The 23,030-nt window shown below is 41.2% G+C and overlaps 1 protein-coding gene across 3 annotated transcripts in view; it reads right to left on the reverse strand.

The window, feature by feature from the left end:
• The window catches only part of ASB11 (ankyrin repeat and SOCS box containing 11), a 31,530-nt gene extending 11,310 nt beyond the window's left edge, over window positions 1–20,220 (reverse strand). Inside the window, exons 1-3 of one of the 3 annotated variants that reach the window (XM_025373089.1) lie at window positions 20,040–20,220; window positions 5,524–5,603; window positions 392–448 (exon numbers count right to left, since the gene is read on the reverse strand). In XM_025373089.1, coding sequence (XP_025228874.1) covers window positions 392–448; window positions 5,524–5,603; window positions 20,040–20,220 — 318 coding nt within the window. Of the gene's footprint in view, window positions 1–391; window positions 500–5,523; window positions 5,604–18,934; window positions 19,114–20,039 lie in introns of those variants that run through there. The other 2 variants (XM_025373088.1, XM_025373090.1) reach the window with 2 other exon arrangements.
• Between the last annotated feature and the right edge of the window lie 2,810 nt (window positions 20,221–23,030).

Below are 23,030 nucleotides of genomic sequence, written 5' to 3' on the forward strand. Positions count from 1 at the left end.
AAAAAAAAAAAAAAAAAAAAAAAGAAAGAAAGAAAGAAAGAAAGAAAGAAAGAAAGAAAGAAAGAAAGAAAGAAAGAAAGAAAGAAAGAAAGAAAGAAAGAAAGAAAGAAAGAAAGAAAGAAAGAAAGAAAAGAAAACGTGGTACAGTAAAGATTTCTTAAGGTCAGCAACACAGTTTTAAAAGGTTCCTGTGAGTTGCCATGTCTGAATATTTACACACAGGGGTGTAAGCTGAAGAGAGAGGAGTAGCCTAAATGATGGAATAAGGACATGGATAGAACCAGCCCAGCCCATACCCACAGTGGGTAAGCCATCTGGAAGGTAAACTATCTTTAAACATTAACAGATGCATCTGGCCAGACAGACCCAAGTGGGCAGGGGCAGTACTCACGTGTGCACCATTTTCCAACAAGGCTTTGGCACAGGCCACGTGACCTCCAAGGCATGCCTCGTGGAGAGAAGACACCCGGTTAATTGTCACGAGGTTCACATTGACACCCTATAATTTAGAAAGAAGAGAGTTTATTTGTTTTTTAGAGACTGTGGTCTCACTATGTTGCCCAGGCTGGTCTCAAACTCCTGGCCTCAACTGATCTTCCTGCCTCAGCATCCTGAGTAGCTGGGATTTCAAGTGCAAGCCAGCAAGCCCAGGGGAAGAGAGGGAAATGCTGCATTAGTGATAGCGATGAAAGCAATGTTGTTTCACATGTTTCTGACATTTTCAGAGTCTGTGGGTGTAATGTTAGCACCATAGAGAGAGAAGTAGAAGTTACAATCAAGGGAGCCTAAACACAGCATGAGAGTTTCACATTTATTTATCCAAGAAAATGTTAATTCCACATTCTGGAGCAGGTAATGTGCTAGGACCTGGGTCTTCAAAACTTATGACATGTGTCTCTCTTCTCCCAGAGCCTACTGGGGAGGCAGAAATGAAAGACAAAAGAGCAAGAATATTGCTATACTGGAAGCATGTTCGAAATTCATTTGGGAGCATAGGATATCCTTGAATCTGGCTTGGGCAGTAAGAAAAACTTCGCAAATGAGGTAGTATTTAGCTAAGAGTTGAAGCATAAAATGTTTCAAGCTGTGAAGACCAAGAAAGAGTATGCCATTAGGAAAGAATAGAAACTGCAAATTCAGCTTCCTGTTGCTTCCTGTGGCAGGGCCACAGTTGGATTTCTGGAACAGAAAGAACCCACAGAAATAAGAAGCTGGAGATGGGAGGAGATGAAGGAGAACAGTAAGCTGGAGCTAGGTCATGAAAGGCCTTGATTTCCAAGCAAGGAGTGCATGTCTTAGAGGAAATGGAGCACCTATGAAGTCTGCTAGGCTGCAGAGGGTCTGGAGCTAATAGATTAGCCCTTTTAGAAGCCTACTGGTAGCAGCGTGGAGGGTTGATCGCAGGAGTAGGGATGTAAGATCAAAGCAAGGAGAGCCACAGAGATGTCACTATGAGTCTAGGAACAGGCTGGCATGGGCCTGCTGTGGGTGTGAATAACAGTAGGTATGAGCTATAGATGATGGAGTGCAGACAAGTTCAGGAGGTCGAACTGGATCTGGAACAAAACAATAACTCCCAGGCTTAAGAGTAAGTAGACTGTGCTCCTAGGATTCATGTGCTGTGTAGTAGCAGCACTGCTTTGGCCATGACTCCACTGTGTGCAGGGGTCCCTGAAGTCCTAGAGTCTGGGGCCAGCGGACTTCTCCTAACCTTCATTTCCTCACCCAGGTATGAGTATCTCCACCCCGTCCTAACACATTCTTCCTCCCCATACTACCATGTGTCCCCTTCCTTGTCCTGGACTCCATGTGACAGATGACAAGGTCAGCCTAGCTGCTGGACAACTCTGACTTCATAACCTGATTTTAATAGCTTGACTCTTACCATTTCCCCCCCTCTGATGATTACTTTCTATCTGCTAAAGTGTTGACAAAAACAGTCAAACTCTGTAAAATATTTGAAGAGATTTATTCTGAGCCAAATATAAGTGACCAATGGCCTGTGACAAGCTCTCAGGAGATCCGGAGAACATGTGCCCGGGGTAGTCAGGGCACAGCCTAGTTTTATACATTTTAGGGAGACATGAGACCTCAATCAAACACATGTAAAATGTGCATTTGTTTGGCCTGGGAAGGTTGGACAACTCAAAGTGGGGGCCTGGGGCTCCAGATTATAGACAGATTGAAAATTTTTCTGATTGGCAGTTGGTTGAGAGTTATTATCAATAGAAATGTATGTCTGGGTTATGATAAGGGGTTGTGGAGACCAAAGTTTTATCATGTGAATGAAGCCTCCAGGTAGCAGGCTTCAGAGAGAATAGATTGTAAATGTTTCTTATCAGACTTAAGGTCTGTGTTGATGTTAAATTCTGCTCATCTTTTCCTAAGTTCCAAAAGGGAGGAGGGTATAATGAGGCATGTTCAACCCTCCTTTCCTGTCATGGCCTGAACCAATTTTTCAGGTTAGTTTTGGAATGCCCTGGCTGAGAGGAGGGGTACATTCAGATGGTTGTGGGGGTGGGGGCGGTGCTTAGAATTTTATTTTTGATTTATAAAAGGAATTAGGTCCCTGGTCTGTCCTTCCCAGCTGAGTCCTGCTTCTGATCCTCTGCCTTGTAACTGACCAACTGAAAGCTTCCAAAACCCAATGCCATGACCCTGAACCCCAAACTCCAACTTACACGCCCACCATCTCTTGCCAGATCTCTGGCTGCATCCTTACTGTGGCCAGCAGCTGCGATTTCCCATAACTGTCTGTCCCTTCATCATAAGGCATCTTTTTGACTCGTGAATTCTGTCTATTTTTATGTCCTGAATATGACGTCGTTGCCCTAGATCTGTGCTACATATTTCAAACTGGGCATCTAGTAAGAGTTAGAAAAGGTCTTTTCATTTTTGTTTTCCTTTTGAGAAAACAAGAAAAAACATACTAGTCCACAAGGTGGCAGAAGTGTGCTAGAAAAAACTTTGTTATGGCGCAAAATCTCAGAATCCCTAAAATTGTAGAAACGTAAGGCTGGACAGGCCTGAAAGATCATCTAGAGTAGATCACCTCAACTGTGCATGAGAAAATGGAGAAGTAGAATGTTCAAATACTTTTTAAGACTGGTTGTCAGTGACAGCCAGCAGTGTAACCAAGAGCTCCTGAGTCTTGGTTTAATGTTTTACTCACGTTTACTCACAGTGGCTTAATGTTTTACTCACATAGGCTTAATGTTTTACTCACAGCGGCTTAAAGTTTTACTCACATCGACCATATTATCTAAATGTAAAATAAAGTTTATAAAAGTAGACAAATACATTTTTTAACAGTGTATAAGGGTAAAAAAGTAGGGGTGTAAAAGGAAAAAGTTGACCTTTTCTATAAAGAATGCCCCTTACACATTTAATCATATTATTGAAGCTAACATGCTTATTAAGTATAATTAGTGCAATGTGGGATCCTGGAACAGAAATAGGACATGAGAGGAAAAACTGGTGAAATCCCAATAGTGAGCAGTTTAGTCAGTGGTATTGTATCAATGTTAACTTCTTATTTTTGACTAATGTACCATAGCTATATAAGATGTCAATATTAAAGGAAGTTGGGTGAAGGGTACAGTGTATATGGGAACGCTCTGTATCCTTTTCAACTCTTCTTTAAAATTATCCAAAAATTTAAAAAGCCCATTAAAAATACACCAATGAAAGTATTGAGGTGGGAGACTGAGAGAGAAGAGGTGGGTGCAAGACGTTTCATTGTGCACCTTTTTAGTTTTATTTATTTATTTTTGAGACAGAGTTTCACTCCTTCACCCAGGCTGGAGTGAAGTGGCACGATCTCGGCTCACTGCAACCTCCACCCCTCACAGGTTCAAATGATTTTCCTGCCTCAGCCTCCCAAGTAGCTGGGATTATAGGCGCCCACCACCACACCCGGCTAATTTTTGTACTTTTAGTAGAGACGGAGGTTTCACCATGTTGCCCAGGCTGGTCTCGAACTCCTGACCTCAGGTGATCCACCCACTTCAGCCTCCTAAAGTGCTAGGATTACAGGCGCGAGCCACCACATCCGGTCAGTCCACCTTTTTAGATAATTTTAAGTTTTGAACTATGTGAATATATTACATGTTAAAAATAAATCACATCAAATTTAAAGTACTTAAAAATAAATAAGCAAGTGATAAAATCAGGTACAAAGTTCATTTGATCATTGCTGGCAGTGCTGATTTCCATTTGCCTCTACTTTTTAAGAAGTAACACAACTCATAAAGGAGAGAAATCAAAAAACAAATAAATGAAAAATACATACAAATGCACAGAGAGAGAGAGAGAGAGAGAGAGAAAGAGAGAGAGAGAGAGAGAAAGAGAAAGAGAGAGCGAGCAGTGTACCCAGCTGTTTAAATTCAAAGTAGCAAGAAAGCCAGATGATTGCCAAGTTGTGGAAGAAAGAGGTGATGGCTTACCTCCTCTGTGTAAATGTAGACCCTAAAACATACAAAGCAAATGGAGCCTGCACACTTTCATTCATTCATTTCACAAATACTTACTAGGCCCCTATTCATTGTTCAAGGTGCTGGGGATGTAGTCATAAATATAAATAAAGTAGCCTTCATAGCTAAGACGTCAGTAAATGTTCCCTAGGGAGTCAGATTTAGCCATTGTCAACCTATTTTAATGTGCGTTCTTAAAATAGTGTATCATTGGGATAGGCAGTCTCTAAGACAGCACCCAGGAATCCTGGAATCCAGGCGTTGGCTCCCTTGCATAATCCCTTCCCCTTGAGTGTAGGCGGGACTTGTTGACTCACACCTAATGAGTAGAATATGGCAGAAGTGACAGAATGTCATTTTGGAGATGAGGTTATAAAACAACTGTGACTTCCTTCTTAGGTGCCTCTTGCACTCTCTCTGGGGGAAGCCAGCTGCCATCTCATGACACAGCCCTGTGGAGAGGCTCATGTGGCAAGGAATTGAGGTTTCCCAACAACTACATGAGTGAGTTTGAAAGCAGATCCTGCCCCACTTGAGCCATGAGATGACTGCAGCCCTGGCTGACACGTGGCAGCCTGTGAGAGACCCAGAGCCAGAATCACCTAGCTAAATGCTCCCTGGCCCACAGAAACCATGAAAATCCAAGTATCTGTTGTTTTCAGCCAGTATGCTTTGAGGTCATTTGCTAGGCAGCAATGGCTGACTAACGTAACTTCAGGACTGCTGGTGCTAATGCATGCTGGAAGAGCATGAGGTGAGTTAGTGCAACAAACATTGGAGAGCATCCTCTATCATCCCTCCTAGGGAAACTTCTTATGAGGTAAAGGAAGACCCAGAGGAAAAGAAGGGAACTGGGCAGAAAATGAAGGAGCTCTCCAGGGAAGGAGAGGCAGGAGGAATAAATGGTGAGGTATGAGAGGGCATACATACCTAGAATGGCAATGGTGGGACCTGGATAGGGTGAGCCACACCTCTGCTACAGCCAAAGCTAATAAAGAATGATGTGTAATTATAGCATAAGCATGAAGGATCAAGTCTTCGGTTCACTTACTTGTGCAATTAAAGTTTTAAGGGCCAGTAAGCGCCCCTGAGCTGCAGCTTCATGAAGTGGGGATCGATCAGCCCAGCAATCTGAAACACAAATCAAGCTCAAAGTCAAGGCCTGGAGACTTCTTCCTGCAACTTGTCCATGCTGCCCATCCACTGTGAGAGGAGGTTTGGGGGAAGAGGAGGGAAGAGGAGGAAAGCAGGTACCATGCATCAGGCTCTCTCGTCAGCACTTTCAGGGAGGCAAGCTACTGAATGTAAAGTCCTTTACGGTTTGGTGGTGTGTGCCAAGAGAAGGAACAGTCAATCTCTCTGGCTTTTGGGGGGCAATTTTAATAAGCAATAGATTTAGTTCAAAAATATAGTGCCCATTGCTTGAATCTGATAGCTCTACATAAGGCAAAATGAAGGGCCAAGAAGGTCAATGAGCTTCCACATTTTATCCTTTCCTTGCCTTCCACCTTTACCCCACCCCAAAGACCCAACAGCCTGTGTATTATGAAGGAGACTCTAAGACAGGGGTCTTATGCAGAATGTCATTTTTCAGGCAATTTAATCTTCCAAAAGGTTTTCCCTAAAAACTTTGTTGTGGGCAGCTTAGTGTGATGACTGAGCATGGGCCAGTGGAGCCAGACTGCTATGGTTCAAGTCCTATCTTGATCACTTTCTCTGCCAAATTCAGCAAGTTACCACAATTATTTGAACCCCGGTTTCCTTACTGGTAAAATGGAAAAATAATAATCTGATATTTGTCAAGTGCATTGGTCTCTAAGTAGGCCAATCAAATACAATCACGATATTAGGTGCTCCAGACATTGTATGATTAATAAGTAGGCACAGTAGAGCAGTGCCCTAAGGAACAGCCTTAGAACTGCCTTCCAGACATATTTTTCTTATAATTGTTTGTCTGCAAACAAGACTAACTAGTTTAAATGAGCATTTGAGAAGTAACCCCCCATTAAACCTGCCAAAGGGCAATCAATTGTTTTGGAAGAAAACCTACTCGTTTGCAAAATGTGGGACTTTTTCACATTATGGCTGTGCTCTTCATGCACTGAATAGAATGTAATATAATTTGGATTTAACACAAAGGCTCCTCAGCCTCTTGTGGGTGATCCTGACGGTGTTAAGAACTCGCGTTTCCATACCTGTAAACTTGGTGACATGAAAATCCCAGCAAAAATTGAATTTTGTGAATTTGAAATAACTGAAGGCCTTAAGGAAAGAAAGAATTGTTCCAGTGGATGAGAATCAGGGTTAGAAACATTTCAATAAGCCTTTTTCCTACACTGAAACTCAGTGTATGAACTTCTCTGACCCTTTGGGTTCTGAAAATGGGGAAAACTTGAATGTACTTTACGGGGTTGGATTGATATTGGAGCAATTGGCATGAAAATGTGACTTTCAATATATCTAGATATAAAAGTAAATTTAAATGTAAAACATAGATGTGTGTATATACATATTTTTTTAGCATGGCGCACTGAGAAAACCTGAACCAGGACTCCTTAGAGAAATGTTGATCCCAGATCTGGGCCAGGTAAAATATAAGATGGGCCTTAAATATCTTGCAAGAAAGAAAGAAAGTGCCGACCAGGCTCACTGTAATACCAGCACTTTGGGAGGCTGAGGCGGGTGGATCATGAGGTTAGGAGTTTGAGACCAGCCTGGCCAACATGGTGAAACCCTGTCTCTGATAAAAACACAAAAATTAGCCAGGCGTGGTGGTGCGCGCCTGTAGTGCCAGCTACTCAGGAGGCTGAGGCAGAAGGATCGCTTGAACCTGGAGGCAGAGGTTGCAGTGAGCTGAGATTATGCCACTGTACTCTAACCTGGGTGACAAAAAGACATAGATGCTGGCTTGATGGGGCTTCCACTGGCCAAATATGGGGCAACCTGAGTATCAAAATAAACAATGAGATAAGAGATTATATCCTATCAAATAAAATGGTAATCTAGAAGTCCTCACTGATATAAATGAATATATAAAGACAGAGAAGAGAAAGTGATTCCTTATAATAAAATCCCAACTTAGAAATTGAAGAAATAATAGAATCAGCTTCAACTCATTTCCCTGCAAAATAATCACTAACTAGAAAAGGAACAGGGGTAATTTTATAGAACAGAATTGTAGACATCACTTTGCCCAAGTGATCAAAGTTAACATCAGCAGTGATCAAAGTTAACATGGGTGATGGAACAGATTGTCATCTGATGGAATGCGATGAGCAACATCATGTGCCATAAGAAGAAACATAATGAGAAGAACACACCACCGCTTCTGTGACATTTCTGCCCAAAATGCATAACCAAAATCTGATAAGGAGGAAACTGTGCACCAACCCAAACTGAGGGGACATTTTGCAAAATAATTGAAGAGACTGAGGAACAGTTTCACATGAAAGGGATGACGAAATGCACTATCTAAAGGCATCACACCTGATCCTTTTGCCATAAAGGACATTATTAGGACAGTTGGAGTCTCTGGGCGAAGAGAAGCAGGAAATTTTTTGTACTGTTCTTGTAACTTTTCTGTCGGTTGAAATTAGTTCCAAACATTTTAACAAGAAAAAAAAAAAGATAGCTAGATAGACGATAGATAGATAGATAGATAGATAGATAGATAGATAGATAGATAGATNATAGACGATAGATAGATAGATAGATAGATAGATAGATAGATAGATAGATAGATAGATAGAATCACTGGTGATCCCATACTCCTGATATGAATGTGTATTGCTTTTTATAATAACAAAGAAAAATAGATTTTAAAAATCCCAAGAAAATAATTATATGTAATAGACATCATCAATTTTTTTTTTTTTTTTAACTTTTATCTTAAGTTCAGGGGTACATGTGCAGGATGTGCAGGTTTGTTCCATAGGTAAACTTGTGCCATGGGGGTTTGTTTTACAGAGTATTTCATCACCCAGGTATTAAGCCTAGTATCGTTTAGTTATTTTTCCTGATCCACTCCCTCCTCCTACCTTCCACCCTCTGACAGGCCCTAGTGTGTGTTGTTCCCCTCTATGTGTCCGTGTGTTCTCATCATTTAGTTCCCGCTTATAAGTGAGAACACGTGGCATTTGGTTTTCTGTTCCTGTTAGTTTTCTAAGGATAATCGCCTCCAGCTCCATCCATGTCTCTGCAAAGGACATTATCTCATTCTTTAGTATTGCATAATGTATATGTACCACATTTTCTGTATCCAGTCTGTCATTGATGGGCATTTGGGTTGAGTTCATGTCTTTGCTACTGTGAATAGTGCTGTAATGAACATATGCATGCATGTGTCTTTATAACAGAACAATTCATATCCCTTTAGGTATATACCCAGTAATGAGATTACTGGGTCGAATGGTATTTCAAAAACAGATAAAAATTTTTAACATGAGCATATATTGCATTTGTATTTACCCTTGTCTTTAGTTGGTTGAAAGTTGACAAGTAGAATATTTTAAAATCTCTTTGAGGCCGGGCACGGTGGCTAACGCTGTAATCCCAGCACTTTGGGAGGCTGAGGCAGGTGGATCACCTGAGGTCAGGAGTTTGAAACCAGCCTGGCCAACATGAAACCCCATCTCTACTAAAAATACAAAAATTAGCCGGGCACGGTGGTAGGTGCCTGTAATCCCAGCTACTCGGGAGGCTGAGGCAGGAGAATCACTTGAACCTGGGAGGTGGAGGTTGCAGTGAGCCAAGATCGCACCATTTGCACTCCAGCCTGGGTGACACAGTGACACTCCATCTCAAAAAAAAAAAAAAAAAAAACTTTGGATATTTATAATTTGCATAAACTGGAAATAATGAGACAATGTATGAATATAATTATCAATTAGTGAGGCTTTTCCTCTAATACATCTCCATCTCATTCAATATGAAATATATTTCAGACTTGCCTAATTGCTCTTAGAAGTGAACGCAGACACTGGGGTGGATTGGACAGTCTTCACCCATGGCTGCCAACTCGGCACCCTGACCAATGGAAGAGGCAAACCCGTAAGTGTGGCTTTGTCATTTCATTGTTCTGACAATAGCCAGTCAACCTGAGTCACTTGAAGGTACTGTAAGTATTCCATTTAAAAATAAAAACAAGATTTAAATGGCAACTTGCAGTTAAAAGAGTTAACTTAGGTTATCAACACGAATGTTTTCATTATTTCTTTTTTTTTTTTTTTATACTTTAAGTTCTAGGGTACATGTGGATAACGTGCAGGTTTGTTACATATGTATACCTGTGCCATGTTGGCGTGCTGCACCCATCAACTCGTCAGCACCCATCAACTCGTCATTTACATCAGGTATAACTCCCAATGCAATCTCTCCCCCCTCCCACTTCTCCGTGATAGGCCCCGGTGTGTGATGTTCCCCTTCCTGTGTCCAAGTGATCTCATTGTTCAGTTCCCACCTATGAGTGAGAACATGCGGTGTTTGGTTTTCTGTTCTTGCCATAGTTTGCTGAGAATGGTGGTTTCCAGCTGCATCCATGTCCCTACAAAGGACACAAACTCATCCTTTTTTATGGCTGCATAGTATTCCATGGTGTATATGTGCCACATTTTCTTAATCCAGTCTGTCACTGATGGACATTTGGGTTGATTCCAAGTCTTTGCTATTGTGAATAGTGCCACAATAAACATACGTGTGCATGTGTCTTTATAGCAGCATGATTTATAATCCTTTGGGTATATCCCCAGTAATGGGATGGCTGGGTCATATGGTACATCTAGTTCTAGATCCTTGAGGAATCGCCATACTGTTTTCCATAATGGTTGAACTAGTTTACAATCCCACCAACAGTGTAAAAGTGTTCCTATTTCTCCACATCCTCTCCAGCACCTGTTGTTTCCTGACTTTTTAATGATCGCCGTTCTAACTGGTGTGAGATGGTATCTCATTGTGGTTTTGATTTGCATTTCTCTGATGGCCAGTGATGATGAGCATTTTTTCATGTGTCTGTTGGCTATATGAATGTCTTCTTTTGAGAACTGTCTGTTCATATCCTTTGCCCACTTTTCGATGGGGTTGTTTGTTTTTTTCTTGTAAATTTGTTTGTGTTCTTTGTAGGTTCTGGATATTAGCCCTTTGTCAGATGAGTAGATTGCAAAAATGTTCTCCCATTCTGTAGGTTGCCTGTTCACTCTGATGGTAGTTTCTTTTGCTGTGCAGAAGCTCTTTAGTTTAATTAGATCCCATTTGTCAATTTTGGCTTTTGTTGCCATTGCTTTTGGTGTTTTAGACATGAAGTCCTTGCCCATGCCTATGTCCTGAATGGTATTACCTAGGTTTTCTTCTAGGGTTTTTATGGTATTAGTTCTAACATTTAAGTCTCTAATCCATCTTGAATTAATTTTTGTATAAGGAGTAAGGAAAGGATCCAGTTTCAGCTTTCTACTTATGGCTAGCCAATTTTCCCAGCACCATTTATTAAATAGGGAATCCTTTCCCCATTTCTTGTTTTTCTCAGGTTTGTCAAAGATCAGATGGCTGTAGATGTGTGGTATTATTTCTGAGGACTCTGTTCTCTTCAGCAAAGTCTCAGGATACAAAATTAATGTGCAAAAATCACAAGCATTCTTATACACCAGTAACAGACAAACAGAGAGCCAAATCAGGAATGAACTTCCATTCACAATTGCTTCAAAGAGAATGAAATACCTAGGAATCCAACTTACTAGGGATGTAAAGGACCTCCTCAAGGAGAACTACAAACCACTGCTCAGTGAAATAAAAGAGGACACAAACAAATGGAAGAACATACCATGCTCATGGATAGGAAGAATCAATATCGTGAAAATGGCCATACTGCCCAAGGTAATTTATAGATTCAATGCCATCCCCATCAAGCTACCAATGAGTTTCTTCACAGAATTGGAAAAAACTGCTTTAAAGTTCATATGGAACCAAAAAAGAGCCCACATTGCCAAGACAATTCTAAGTCAAAAGAACAAAGCTGGAGGCATCACGCTACCTGACTTCAAACTATACTACAAGGCTACAGTAACCAAAACAGCATGGTACTGGTACCAAAACAGAGATATAGACCAATGTTTTCATTATTTCTAAAACTTGTCTTCAAGTGGGCTGTGGTGATCCTCAATTTCTAGTAACTTTCCATTACTCATGAGTCCCATTAGACTCAACTCATATACACAACATGGATAAATCTCACAAACCTAATATTGAGTGAAAGAAGCCAGACACAAAAGAACGTGTACTGTGTGATTTGGTTTCTATAAAGCAGCAGTCCCCAACCTTTTTGCCACCAAGGACTGGTTTCGTGGAAGACAATTTTTCCACAGACGGGGGTGGGCGGGGGATGGTTTCAGGATGAAACTGTTCCACCTCAGATCATCATGCATTAGATTCTCATAAAGAGAGTGCAATCTAGGTCCCTCGCTTGGGCAGTTCACAATAGGGCTCACACTCCTATGAGAATCTAATGCCACCACTGACCTGACAGAAGGTGGAGCTCAAGTGCTAATGTTCCCTCACCTGCCGCTCACCTCCTGCTGTATGGCCCAGTTCCTAACAGGCCATGGACTGATACCGGTCTGCGGTCTGGGGGTTGGAGACCCTTGGTATAAAGTACACAGGAAAGGAAACTCGCCTTTGGTGTTAGGAGTCAAAAGCACCCCAAGGAGGGGTGAGGACTGTTTGCAAGAGGGCATGGTGGAGGCCGTGCTGATGATATGCAATTTCTTGCTCTTAGGTGCTGGTTCCTGATTGTGTTCACTTTGTGAAAATTCACGCAGTTGTTCACTTAGGATTTGTGCATGTCTCTGTATTTACATCATACTTTCATAAAGAGTTTCTAAAGTAACACAGACTAGCCCTCTTTCTAACTGTAATCTCTGATCCTCTTCACAGCTCTTGGCCTTTTCCCACTCCCAGGGCAGGATATAGCCTTCTGCAGCCCGCCCAGCAGCTGGAGACAGAAGGGCAGCATGTTCTTCACATGCTTCCCACCTCCTTCTTCTAGGGTACAAACCTCTAGTGCCTTGGGAGTGGGGAGAAACAAGAGGGACAGGAAAGGGAAATGGGATGGGAAACGTTAACTGGAAGAGGAGGCTGGTCCTGCTTGATCAGTCTCAACTTCAGGCCTCACTCCAGGTCTGTGGCATGCCCTTCGCACTGGGGCTTATGCCCATGCACCTTTCCTACCCATTGGCATTTGGCCACCTCTCCTAGTGTCTCTTATCACTGCAGCATCCTCTGATATCCCCAACTCCAATCCTGTGCCTCTGAGATCAAGGTAACAAGTCTGTGGTGCCATCTTTCATTCCACCAAGAAAGAGGGAATGGTGGTTGTCCTGGGCTTCTCCCTCCCCACACCGCTGCTTTCAAATTCTCTTCCTCATATTCTTGTGGTATGGGGGGTTCAGTAACTTGTCTCTCTAAGCAGATTTCCAACTTTAGAGTGAAATAGCAGGCTCCCCTCCTTTTGAATGCCCCTTATCTAAACTTATATTGCTCCTAGAGTACCCATCCCATAGCTTCCAGTGAAGGGGGGAAGAGCCTTGCTTTTATGAATGGTAACACCCCAAAATGCATGACAACCACTGCTCCACATGAAGCTGTCTCATGGCTAGGAAGTATCAGAAATAGGACTGAAACCCAAGTTATGGGGACTTTAGAACACACCTTGTTCTGGTTTTAAGAACTATTGGTTTTTAATATCTCCTTATTCTCATGGTAGATTGACTTGTCTTGGGTTGCTCTGACATCCATCTCCTCTCTATAAATCAGGGGTCCCTAACCCCTGGGCCATTCCGTGGCCTGTTAGGAACCGGGCTGCACAGCAGGAGGTGAGCAGCAGGTGAGCAAGTGAAGCTTCTTCTGTGTTTTTTGTTTTTTTTTTTTTTTTGAGATGAAGTCTCGCTCTGTGCCCCAGGCTGGAGTGCAGTGGCGTGATCTCAGCTTACCGCAGCCTCTGCCTCCCAGGTTCAAGCGATTGTCCAGCCTCAGCCTCCCGAGTAGCTGGGACTACAAGCACACACCACCACTCCCAGCTAATTTTTGTATTTTTAGTAGAGATGGGATTTTGCCATGTTGCCCAGGCTGGTCTTGAACTCCTGACCCCAAGTGATCCACTTGCCTCGGCCTCCCAAAATGCTGGGATTACAGGCGTGAGCCACTGCACCCGGATGCTTCTTCTGTATTTACAGCCACTCCCCATTGCTTGCATTACCTCCTGAGCTCTGCCTCCTGTCAGATCACCAGTGGCACTAGATTCTTATAAGAGTGTGAACCCTATTGTGAATTGCGCACACAAGGGATCTAGGTTGGGCGCTCCTTATGAGTCTAATGCCTGATGATCTGTCACCATCTCTCATCACCCCTAGATGGGACCATCTAGTTGCAGGAAAACAAGCTCAGGGCTCCCACAGATTCTATATTACAGTGAGTTGTATAATTATTTAATTATATATTACAATGTAATAATAATACAAAATAAAGTGCACAATAAATGTAATGCACAAGAATCATCCCAAAATCATCCCCCCACACCCCGGTCCATGGAAAAATTGTCTTCCATGAAACCGGTCCCTGGTGCCAAAAAGGTTGGGGACCACTGCTATACATGGTATGAAATAAATCAATTGTACCGCCATAAAAGTAGAAATCCTTTTTGTTTCCCAACTGGAAACAAAGTAACTCTCAAGAAAGTAGCCTTTCTAGTTCCATCATTTCCCAGAACTTGCTTCAAAGGACCTTCAAGGGTTTTCACACAGAACCCTTTTCCAGAAACTGCCACGGTGGAGTCACCTGCTTTTCTATCCTTGTTCCCAACAGAGTCTCTCACTCTTACATTCTCATTTTGCAAATTGGAGCTAATTGTGAGAAATTAAGGATAAAAGTTACTTGGCAGCTTGGGAGTTTTTCCATTCCCTTCAGGAAGTATGCAACTGAGCTCTCCAAATAAATGAATGCTTAAGTAGGACCCAATCATTCTCTTCTAAGGCAATCTATATTTAGTTTTTTGGCAGACTGCCCGTGTCACAGGGCTGCAAACATATTATGAAGATAGTTTACTCCACAAATATGTTTGCTTATTCCTGATGAGGTGTGTGGAAAATGTTCAAGTACTTTTTCATTTCCCCCTTTGAATTTTTCTCAGAATGTGATTTGTATCTCAGACTGTTTGAATGACAACTTCACAACAACTTCTAAAACCATATATATTTCAATAACATTGGTTCAGATGGAGTACAGTTGTCTAAGTTCCAACCATTTGAGATAAAAACCAATTAAACTGTTTTTGTCATTTTTACTCTAATTTCAACAAATATTTCAGATTACTGTTTTTTTATTTAAAAAAGATGACCTAACGGGCGGGCACCGTGGCTCATGCCTGTAATCCCAGCACTTTGGGAGGCCGAGGCGAGCAGATCACGAGGTCAGGAGATTGAGACCATCCTGGCTAACGCAGTGAAACTCCGTCTCCACTAAAAATACAAAAAAGTTAGCCCGGCGTGGTGGCGGGAGCCTGTAGTCCCAGCTACTTGGGAGGCTGAGGCAGGAGAATGGTATGAACCTGGGAGGCGGACCTTGCAGTGAGCCAAGATTGTGCCACTGCACTCCAACCTGGGCGACAGAGCGAGACTCCATCTCGAAATAAAAAAATAAAATAAAATAAATAAATAAATAAATAAATAAATAAGACGACCTAACTGGTTATAATCCCCAGTGCACATGGAACAATCTTTGTTCTCTTTATTCAAGTTCTAAAAGCATATGAGGCCAGTGGCTCACGCCTGTAATCCTAGCACTTTGGGAGGCCAAGGCAGGTGGATCACCTAAGGTCAGGAGTTCGAGACCAGCCTGGCCAACATGGTGAAACCCTGTGTCTACTAAAAATACAAAAATTAGCCAGTGTGGTGGTGGGCGCCTGTACTCTCAGCTACTAGGGAGGTTGAGGCAGGAGAATCGCTTGAACCCAGGAGGCAGAGATTGCAGTGAGCCAAGATCACATCACTGCACTCCAGCTTGGGCAATAAGAGTGAAACTCCATCTCAAAAAAAAAATAAAATAAAATAAAATCATATGAAACATCTTCTGTAGCATTTATATGGGAAAAGAAAATTCATAAGGAATTTTAATTTTGAACCAAAATACAGGCAAGAGCCTAGCAGAATTAATGGTATTTTATGTGAAACAAGGTAACTGGGAAAATAGAATATATTTCCTGAGATATCTAAAATATTGTAATAAAACTCAGTTAAAATAAATATTCTCCAGAATGTCCAGTTCTAGAGAGGAAATGAGACACAGTGAGCTGTGTTAGACACAATTAACTATGTTGCAGTGTATTAGAAAGAAGCCTCCTTTGAACTCTTAAAGGCCAGAGAACTGAGCTAAAGGGGACTGGTGGGGGGCAGAGCTTCTGCCAAGGACTAGTTGTCCCAACCTAGGAAAAGCCAGCAGGCACCTGATATGCAACTTAGAGGATGGTTAGGCCAATGTTTGTGGAGACAACCAGCAAAACTAAATAAGAGCAGAAGGCTAGGTCGAGGTTTGGGCATGAATGAAACAAAGGCTATCCTATTGGAATGGAAAAGACAGGAAAAAGGATTCAGAATGCTGAGTTAGGCAGAGGCATAGCTGTCAAATCATGGTCAGTCCATCAACAAGTGATTTTTAGCATAACCCTTAGAAGAGTACTGATCTTTCAGACACAGCTTAAAATAGCCTTTTTGTTTTGGTTTTGTTTTGTTTGAAAGAGGGTACTATAGTTCTACAACCTGTTACCTGCACTTGTAAAGGTCCTCCAATTCTGAAAACCAAGCTTTACCCCAAATTTGGTGCAAACTTGTTTAGCAGCAAAGCATGGTCAGGACCCAGGTTAAGCAACTTATTATTTTTCTTTATATTTCCACCTAGTGTTAATACTTATATGTCCACTATGGAAAGATCAAAATGTTTGCTCGTGGGAGGCAGCTCCAGGCCCCATCAGAAGTGCTGTATAATAGGCAGCATGCACATTGTGTGATCTTTCTAACATTCAAAAGCTATTGAATTCTGAAACATGGCTGGATGAAGGGTTGTGAATAACAGATGATCAATCTGTATCTACACTATGTTTTCTTTCTTGATGACCAAGTCACAGTACTAAACATAGCTTAGTACAAATTAGCAAAGCTTGAAAAATCATGCAACACATCTCTCCTGAGAAAGTGCCTGCAGAAATATCTGTGGACTGAAGGTGGGATCCAGTGATCCATCTGGTGCTCTAGGCATAACACCAAAGGCCAAGGGCAATGTTTTAAACTTTAAAAAAGAAAAAAATATACATATAATTGACAAAATTAACAAAGAAGCTTAAAAGCCAAAACTAATAACAGTCAACCATGGCTTAATTCAACTATGATGAGTGATCAGCAAATGTAATAGTGTAAGCCACAAAGACATATAAAATAATGTATTCCAGACTATGAAATCCACCCCCACCGCCCCACTGAAAAAACAACAACAACAACAACAACAAACAAACAAAAAAACCTTTCCAAAAGGTTTTACAGCACAAAGAATGATATTTAATGAGGCATGTGGTGTTAAATGCAGCTTCCAAAAAAAAAAAAAAAAAGAGTGCTTTGGACCTGTGAAAGTCTAACCTGTGTCCTGGCTAGGTTTTTCCTGCCCTTCCTTACTTTTGACATTGCTGACAATAGTTTACAGGAATAGCATATGCTAGCAGAATCAAGAAACTTAACCTTGGGCTGGGACTTTTGTAAGTCAGTTAGCTAATTTACTGATTAAATGTCATACATTTTCCCAACAAACATTCGTCTGACCAATGCAAAAGTGACCAAAAGCAAAGGTGATTTCTGGTTTAACACTTTCACAAAATTTTGTTCTTGATTTTTAATGCGCCTAACTTTAAATATATTGTTGTGGGATAATTTAGGAATTAGAGAGACTGAGGGGTTAAGGAGGATTTATTATTTAGGTGTATTGGCCTACTTGCCTTAATATTTAAAGGACTGGGTTTGGAATACAGAGTTGTCATTTTTAAAATATTTTGTGAGGCAGGGGGAGATTTGTAATAATACAGTATCTGACTGTTAACAGTGGTATCTAAAGAAAAAACACAGAACCATGTGAAAAATACTGGTCCTGGCATATTACTGCCTACATTCTTATAGAAAGACTTACTTAGCGGCCAGGCACAGGGGCTCACACCTATAATCCCAGCACTTTGGGAGGGCAAGGCGGGCAGATCACTTGAGGTCAGGAGTTCGAGACCAGCCTGGCCAACATAATGAAACCCCATCGCTACTAAAAATACAAAAATTAGCTGGGCGTGCGCCTATAATCCCAGCTACTCAGGAGGCTGAGGCATGAGAACTGCTTGAACCCCAGAGGAGAAGGTTGCACTGAGCCAAGATCTGCACTCCAGCCTGGGTGACAGAGCAAGAATCCATCTCAAAACAAACAAACAAACAAAAAACAGAAAGTCTTTTTTACCAAATCTTGGTAAATTTGTGGAGGGGGGGATTCATGTATACACACACACACACACACACACACACACACACACACACACGCGAAAGAAATAAAACTGTGAAATTAACATGCACCATTCCCTGCCTCTTTACCAATAATTGAAAAATGCTTTTGACCTTAGAATACCATGCTACTTGCAAATTAAACTATTTTAAGAGATTGAACAAGTAAAGATATTTGCACTACAGAATGAATGAACTATATTTAAGAGATTTGTATTCCAGCTCCAGATTAAATTCAAACCATGCTTACATGGGTTTTGACTGTAAGAAGGTTTTATACCTTTTTTAAGAGTGCACTTAAGGTTGGGGCGTGGTGGCTCATGCCTGTAATCCCAGCACTTTGGGAGGCCGAGGTGGGCAGATCACGAGGTCAGGAGTTCAAGACCAGCCTGGCCAACATGGTGAAACCCTGTCTCTACTAAAAATACAAAAAAATTAGCTGGGCATGGTGGCGCATGCCTGTAATCCCAGCTACTCAGGAGGCTAAGGCAGGAGAATTGCTTGAACCGGGACCTGGGAGGCGGAGGTTGCAGTGAGCCGAGATCGCACCATTGCACTTCAGCCTGGGCTACAGAGCGAGACTCCATCTCAAAAAAAAAAAAAAAAAAAAAAAAAAAAGTGCACTTAATTAAAGACCACAAAGACAGAAATACTGTACAGGAGCAACAGGAGAAAACATTTTTAACATGTTCTTGCCAATATTGACTTTGTTGGACTTCATCTAATTTGAACCAGAAGAATGATGTATCTATGAGAACACCAAAATTATTACTGAGAATTTTAGAAAGCCCTTGCCCAAACTGACAAATTAAATTAGAAGATAACTTTTCAGATCATGCTTAACTTGAAACTTAACAGAAGCATTCCTTTTTTTTTTTTTTGTAACTAGTCAAAGTAACATACCTCCCTGAAATGTGTGACAAATATAATCCCCAAAAGAAATCTCCTTCCGTGGTCCGGACCTTCTGATACTTTCTGAAACTTCACAGTTCTTCTCATTTTCCCCAGTTAATTGAAGCATTCTGATGCTTCGTCCTTGGAGGTCTTATTTCTTTAGATAAGACTGCTGTTGTCTAGTGTCTTCCGAGTTGTCTAGTGTATTGGAATCACATAAGACTATTTTGAAAGAGAATCCTGGATGCAAATTGAAATGGATACTAGATAAAGAATGATGTAATCCTGGAACCCCTGCGAACACTAAAAATACATGGGGAAATTCTGAACTCTGTTTATGAATAAATACTCCTCTATTAAGTGACAATCCCAGCAGTGACAGGGATATGTGACTCATGTACTTTTGTAGCATCTCACTACAATTAAAGGAAATCATTTCTTTCAAGAAATGGACACTATTCTCTACAAAGCGTGAGAATTTAAAATTTGCCCAAATTTTGGCATTTCATATTAGAATAAACTTTGTTTGGAGTGCTTTGCATGCTACCATATAAAATGGGTTTAGTGAAGAGCTTTTCCTGACAGCGACAAGTGGTTAATCAATTCCAATTGCTAATGACAGCAAAAAAATACACATAGCTTGCCACTTCCAATTGCTAATGACAGCAAAAAAAAAAAAAATACATATAGCTTGCCACGTTTGCTGCTTTAATCACAATTTATTAGTCTTTCTATTTCCTGAGAAATTTTAGTCTGGTTAGAATGCCCTTCATTTTTAAAGTTTGCTTTAAAATATTAAAGAAAATAATTATATACAAGTAATTATTTTGGCCAGTAGAAATGAAGTTTCTCAAAATACTCTTAGTAAGCCACTACCTATTTACTTCTTAAATAACAACTGCTACAAGATCTACTAACCTGCAAAAAAATAAAGCTGAAAATCCTCCACAAACTGATGCAGTCAACAGCATTTGCTACTTTAAGTGACAATTTTTCAAACTACCCACTTAAAATCAAAGTATAAATATAATCTGCCTTCTAGAAATACTATTCATGTGAATTACCTAGGAGGGATTTTTTTTAAAAAAATAGGAACAAATTCATGTACTTTTACCTGAAATTCCACCATAGATCTCTTCTGCTATCCTAGCTGCTTCTTTCCTATTTCCTTTGACGATATAGAAATGGGTTAGGAGAGCCAAAAAAACTTTAATTAAAAGCTTAAAGAAAAAAAAGGTAGCAAACATTGTAATAAAAATGTTTTTAAAGCCATAGAAAACAGGAGCATCTTCCATTTTGGCTTATGCTCTGTATAGGGTCCTAGGACTGTAAAATTTCACTGAGTTATAATTGGTATCATATGACATCTATTTTAAACCTTCTAGCACTCAGTGCTCCTGTTACCGAGAATTCGGTTTGTAGGTTCTAATCTAACTGATTTGGCGACTGCATGTGCTGACTCCACAGCAGTGTTAAATAAACTAAAGAAACTTCCTTCTAACCAGAAACATCCAATAGTTCTAGAACTACACAACTCAGTACTATCTAACCAATAAGATTCATATCCAAACATTTTATACTCCTAAACCCCTATTTTTCCTATTTTATGTCAGAAAGCAGGGTTAGAAAGATAGAAACTTCTCAGCTTCCATAGAAACAAAGCAAGTTATTTGACATACAAAAAAAGTGCAAATATGCTTTACGTTCTAAGTGGGAAGTACTACTCCCTGGGGCATTTCATGTTCTCTTAATTCTGAAGTTTATAGAGGATTAAGTCCAAATCTAAAATATGACCAGTTAAAAAAGACCATTTACCTGGTCGGGCGCGGTGGTTCACTCCTGTAATCCCAGCACTTTGGGAGGCTGAGGCAGGCGGATCACCTGAGGTCAGGAGTTTGAGACCAGCCTGGCCAACATGACGAAACCCCCCTCTCTACTGAAAGTACAAAAATTAGCCGGGCATGGTGGCAGGTGCCTGTAATCCCAGCTACTCAGGAGGCTGAGGCAGGAGAATTGCTTGAACCTGGGAGGCAGAGGTTGCAGTGAGCCAAGATCGCACCACTGCACTCCAGACTGGGTGACAAGAGCAAGATTCCATCTCAAAAAAAAAAGAAAAGGAAAAAAAAAAAATTTACTCTAAAGCTGTATGTATTTATTTATTTAGTTTTAAGATGGAGTCTTATTCTGTTGCCCAGGCTGGAGTGCAGTGGTGCGATCTCGGCTCACTGCAACCTCTACCTCCTGGGTTCAAGCAATTCTCCTGCCTCAGCCTCCCGAGAAGCTGGGATTACAGGCTTGCGTCACCATGCCTAGATAATTTTCGTATTTTTAGTAGAGACGAGGTTTCGCCATGTTGGCCAGGCTGGTCTCAAACCCCTGACCTCAGGTGATCCGCCCACCTTGGCCTCCCAAAGTGCTAGAATTACAGGCGTGAGCCACTGCACCTGGTCAAGCCTTTATTTAATAAAAGGCCTACCTTGGATGCCTCTCCAAGTAAAAGTGTCACACTAGAAGCATCAGACTACTTGCCATGGTAGTTCCATCTGGGATAAGGTCCCACGGCAAGGTTCCCTCCTGATCATTCACTTGCATTTCAAGCATTGGTAAAGGTGGTGCCCATTTCTGAAAAATGTGGGCTATCCTTGATCATGGAAAAGTCATAGTGAAATGGACAAAAGAGATGCCCTAGGTTCTGGATGAAGTACCCAAATATTTCATGAATCAACCTTCTCCAGCTGGGCAATTTTCTCTTATCAGCGGCAAACAGAAGTGAAATGGGTTTATTTTTAGTTTTCCTCATCACTCTAGGCCTCTGCCTTCATTCTTGGCTATGTTAGATTTTGTAAATTTCTAAAATCAATTGAAAAGACAAGCCAAAATATAGTTATACCAGCAGCCTAATAAATCTTAACGAATGCTTTATGCAAAAATATAGGAATTTCTCCTAGCATGCACGCAAATTAGAATGACTGCCTGGTTAAGAACTGTTTCACTACATTAAAAAGCTGACATGTAAGAATACAACTTTGAACCACAACATGCAGCTCATCGATTTCAGTGTATCAGAGCACTATAAAGACCTTGAGTTGTCTTAACTCTCAAGGAACGGATACTAACATAAGATTTACTTTACTGAGCTTATATTACCTGGTAGAATACCAGTGTATGAAAATACATGAATATAACTCTTTTAGTCCTTTTCATGTATCTCTTTCTTCAATTATACTCTAAGTACGCAATCATTTAGTCATGTCAGACCAGTAATGTATATTGTTCTATAACATTATTCAATCTTGTTTTGGTTTTTTCATTTAAAACATGGCTGTCCAATGTTTTACATGCCAAAAAAGTTGGCCATGAGAAGCTCAACTTTTTTAAGGTTCAAATGGATGTCTATACTATTTCCGAGAGACCATCTTTTTTTTTTTTTTTTTTTTTTTTAATTGAGACAGAGTCTCGTTCTGTTGCCCAGGCTGGAGTGCAGTGGATCTTAGCTCACTGCAAGCTCCGCCTCCCAGGTTCACACCATTCTCCTGCCTCAGCCTCCCAAGTAGCTGGGACTACAGGCGCCTGCCACCACGCCCGGCTAATTTTTTGTATTTTTAGTAGAGACAGGGTTTCACTGTGTTAGCCAGGATGGTCTCGATCTCCTGACCTTGTGATCCACCCGCCTCGGCCTACCAAAGTGCTGGGATTACAGGCATGAGCTACCACTCCCGGAAAGGCCATCTTTACTATATTTGAACATTACATTTGAGATGGGCATAAAAGGCTACTGATACACAAGGACATTTGATTCATGCTGTCTATCACGGATGAAATAATCAACAGCACCAAGGTTTCTCAGCCTCAGCACTATTGACATTTTGGGACAGCTACATCTGTTGTGGGGGATGGCCCAGAGCATTGTGGAATGCTTAGCAGCAACCCCGACCTCTACTCACTTGATGCCAATGCCCCACCCCCATCTAGTAGTAACAACCAGACATTGCCGGATGTCCCCTGGGAAACAAAATTGTCCCCCCAAACCCCAGTTGAGAACCACTGAGCCATACCCAAATAGAAATGATAAAGGATAAAGTAAAATCAATTCCCCCAAGTACTA

The sequence above is a fragment of the Theropithecus gelada genome, chromosome X (assembly GCF_003255815.1).
Source record: "Theropithecus gelada isolate Dixy chromosome X, Tgel_1.0, whole genome shotgun sequence".
NCBI classification, from domain to species: domain Eukaryota; kingdom Metazoa; phylum Chordata; class Mammalia; order Primates; family Cercopithecidae; genus Theropithecus; species Theropithecus gelada.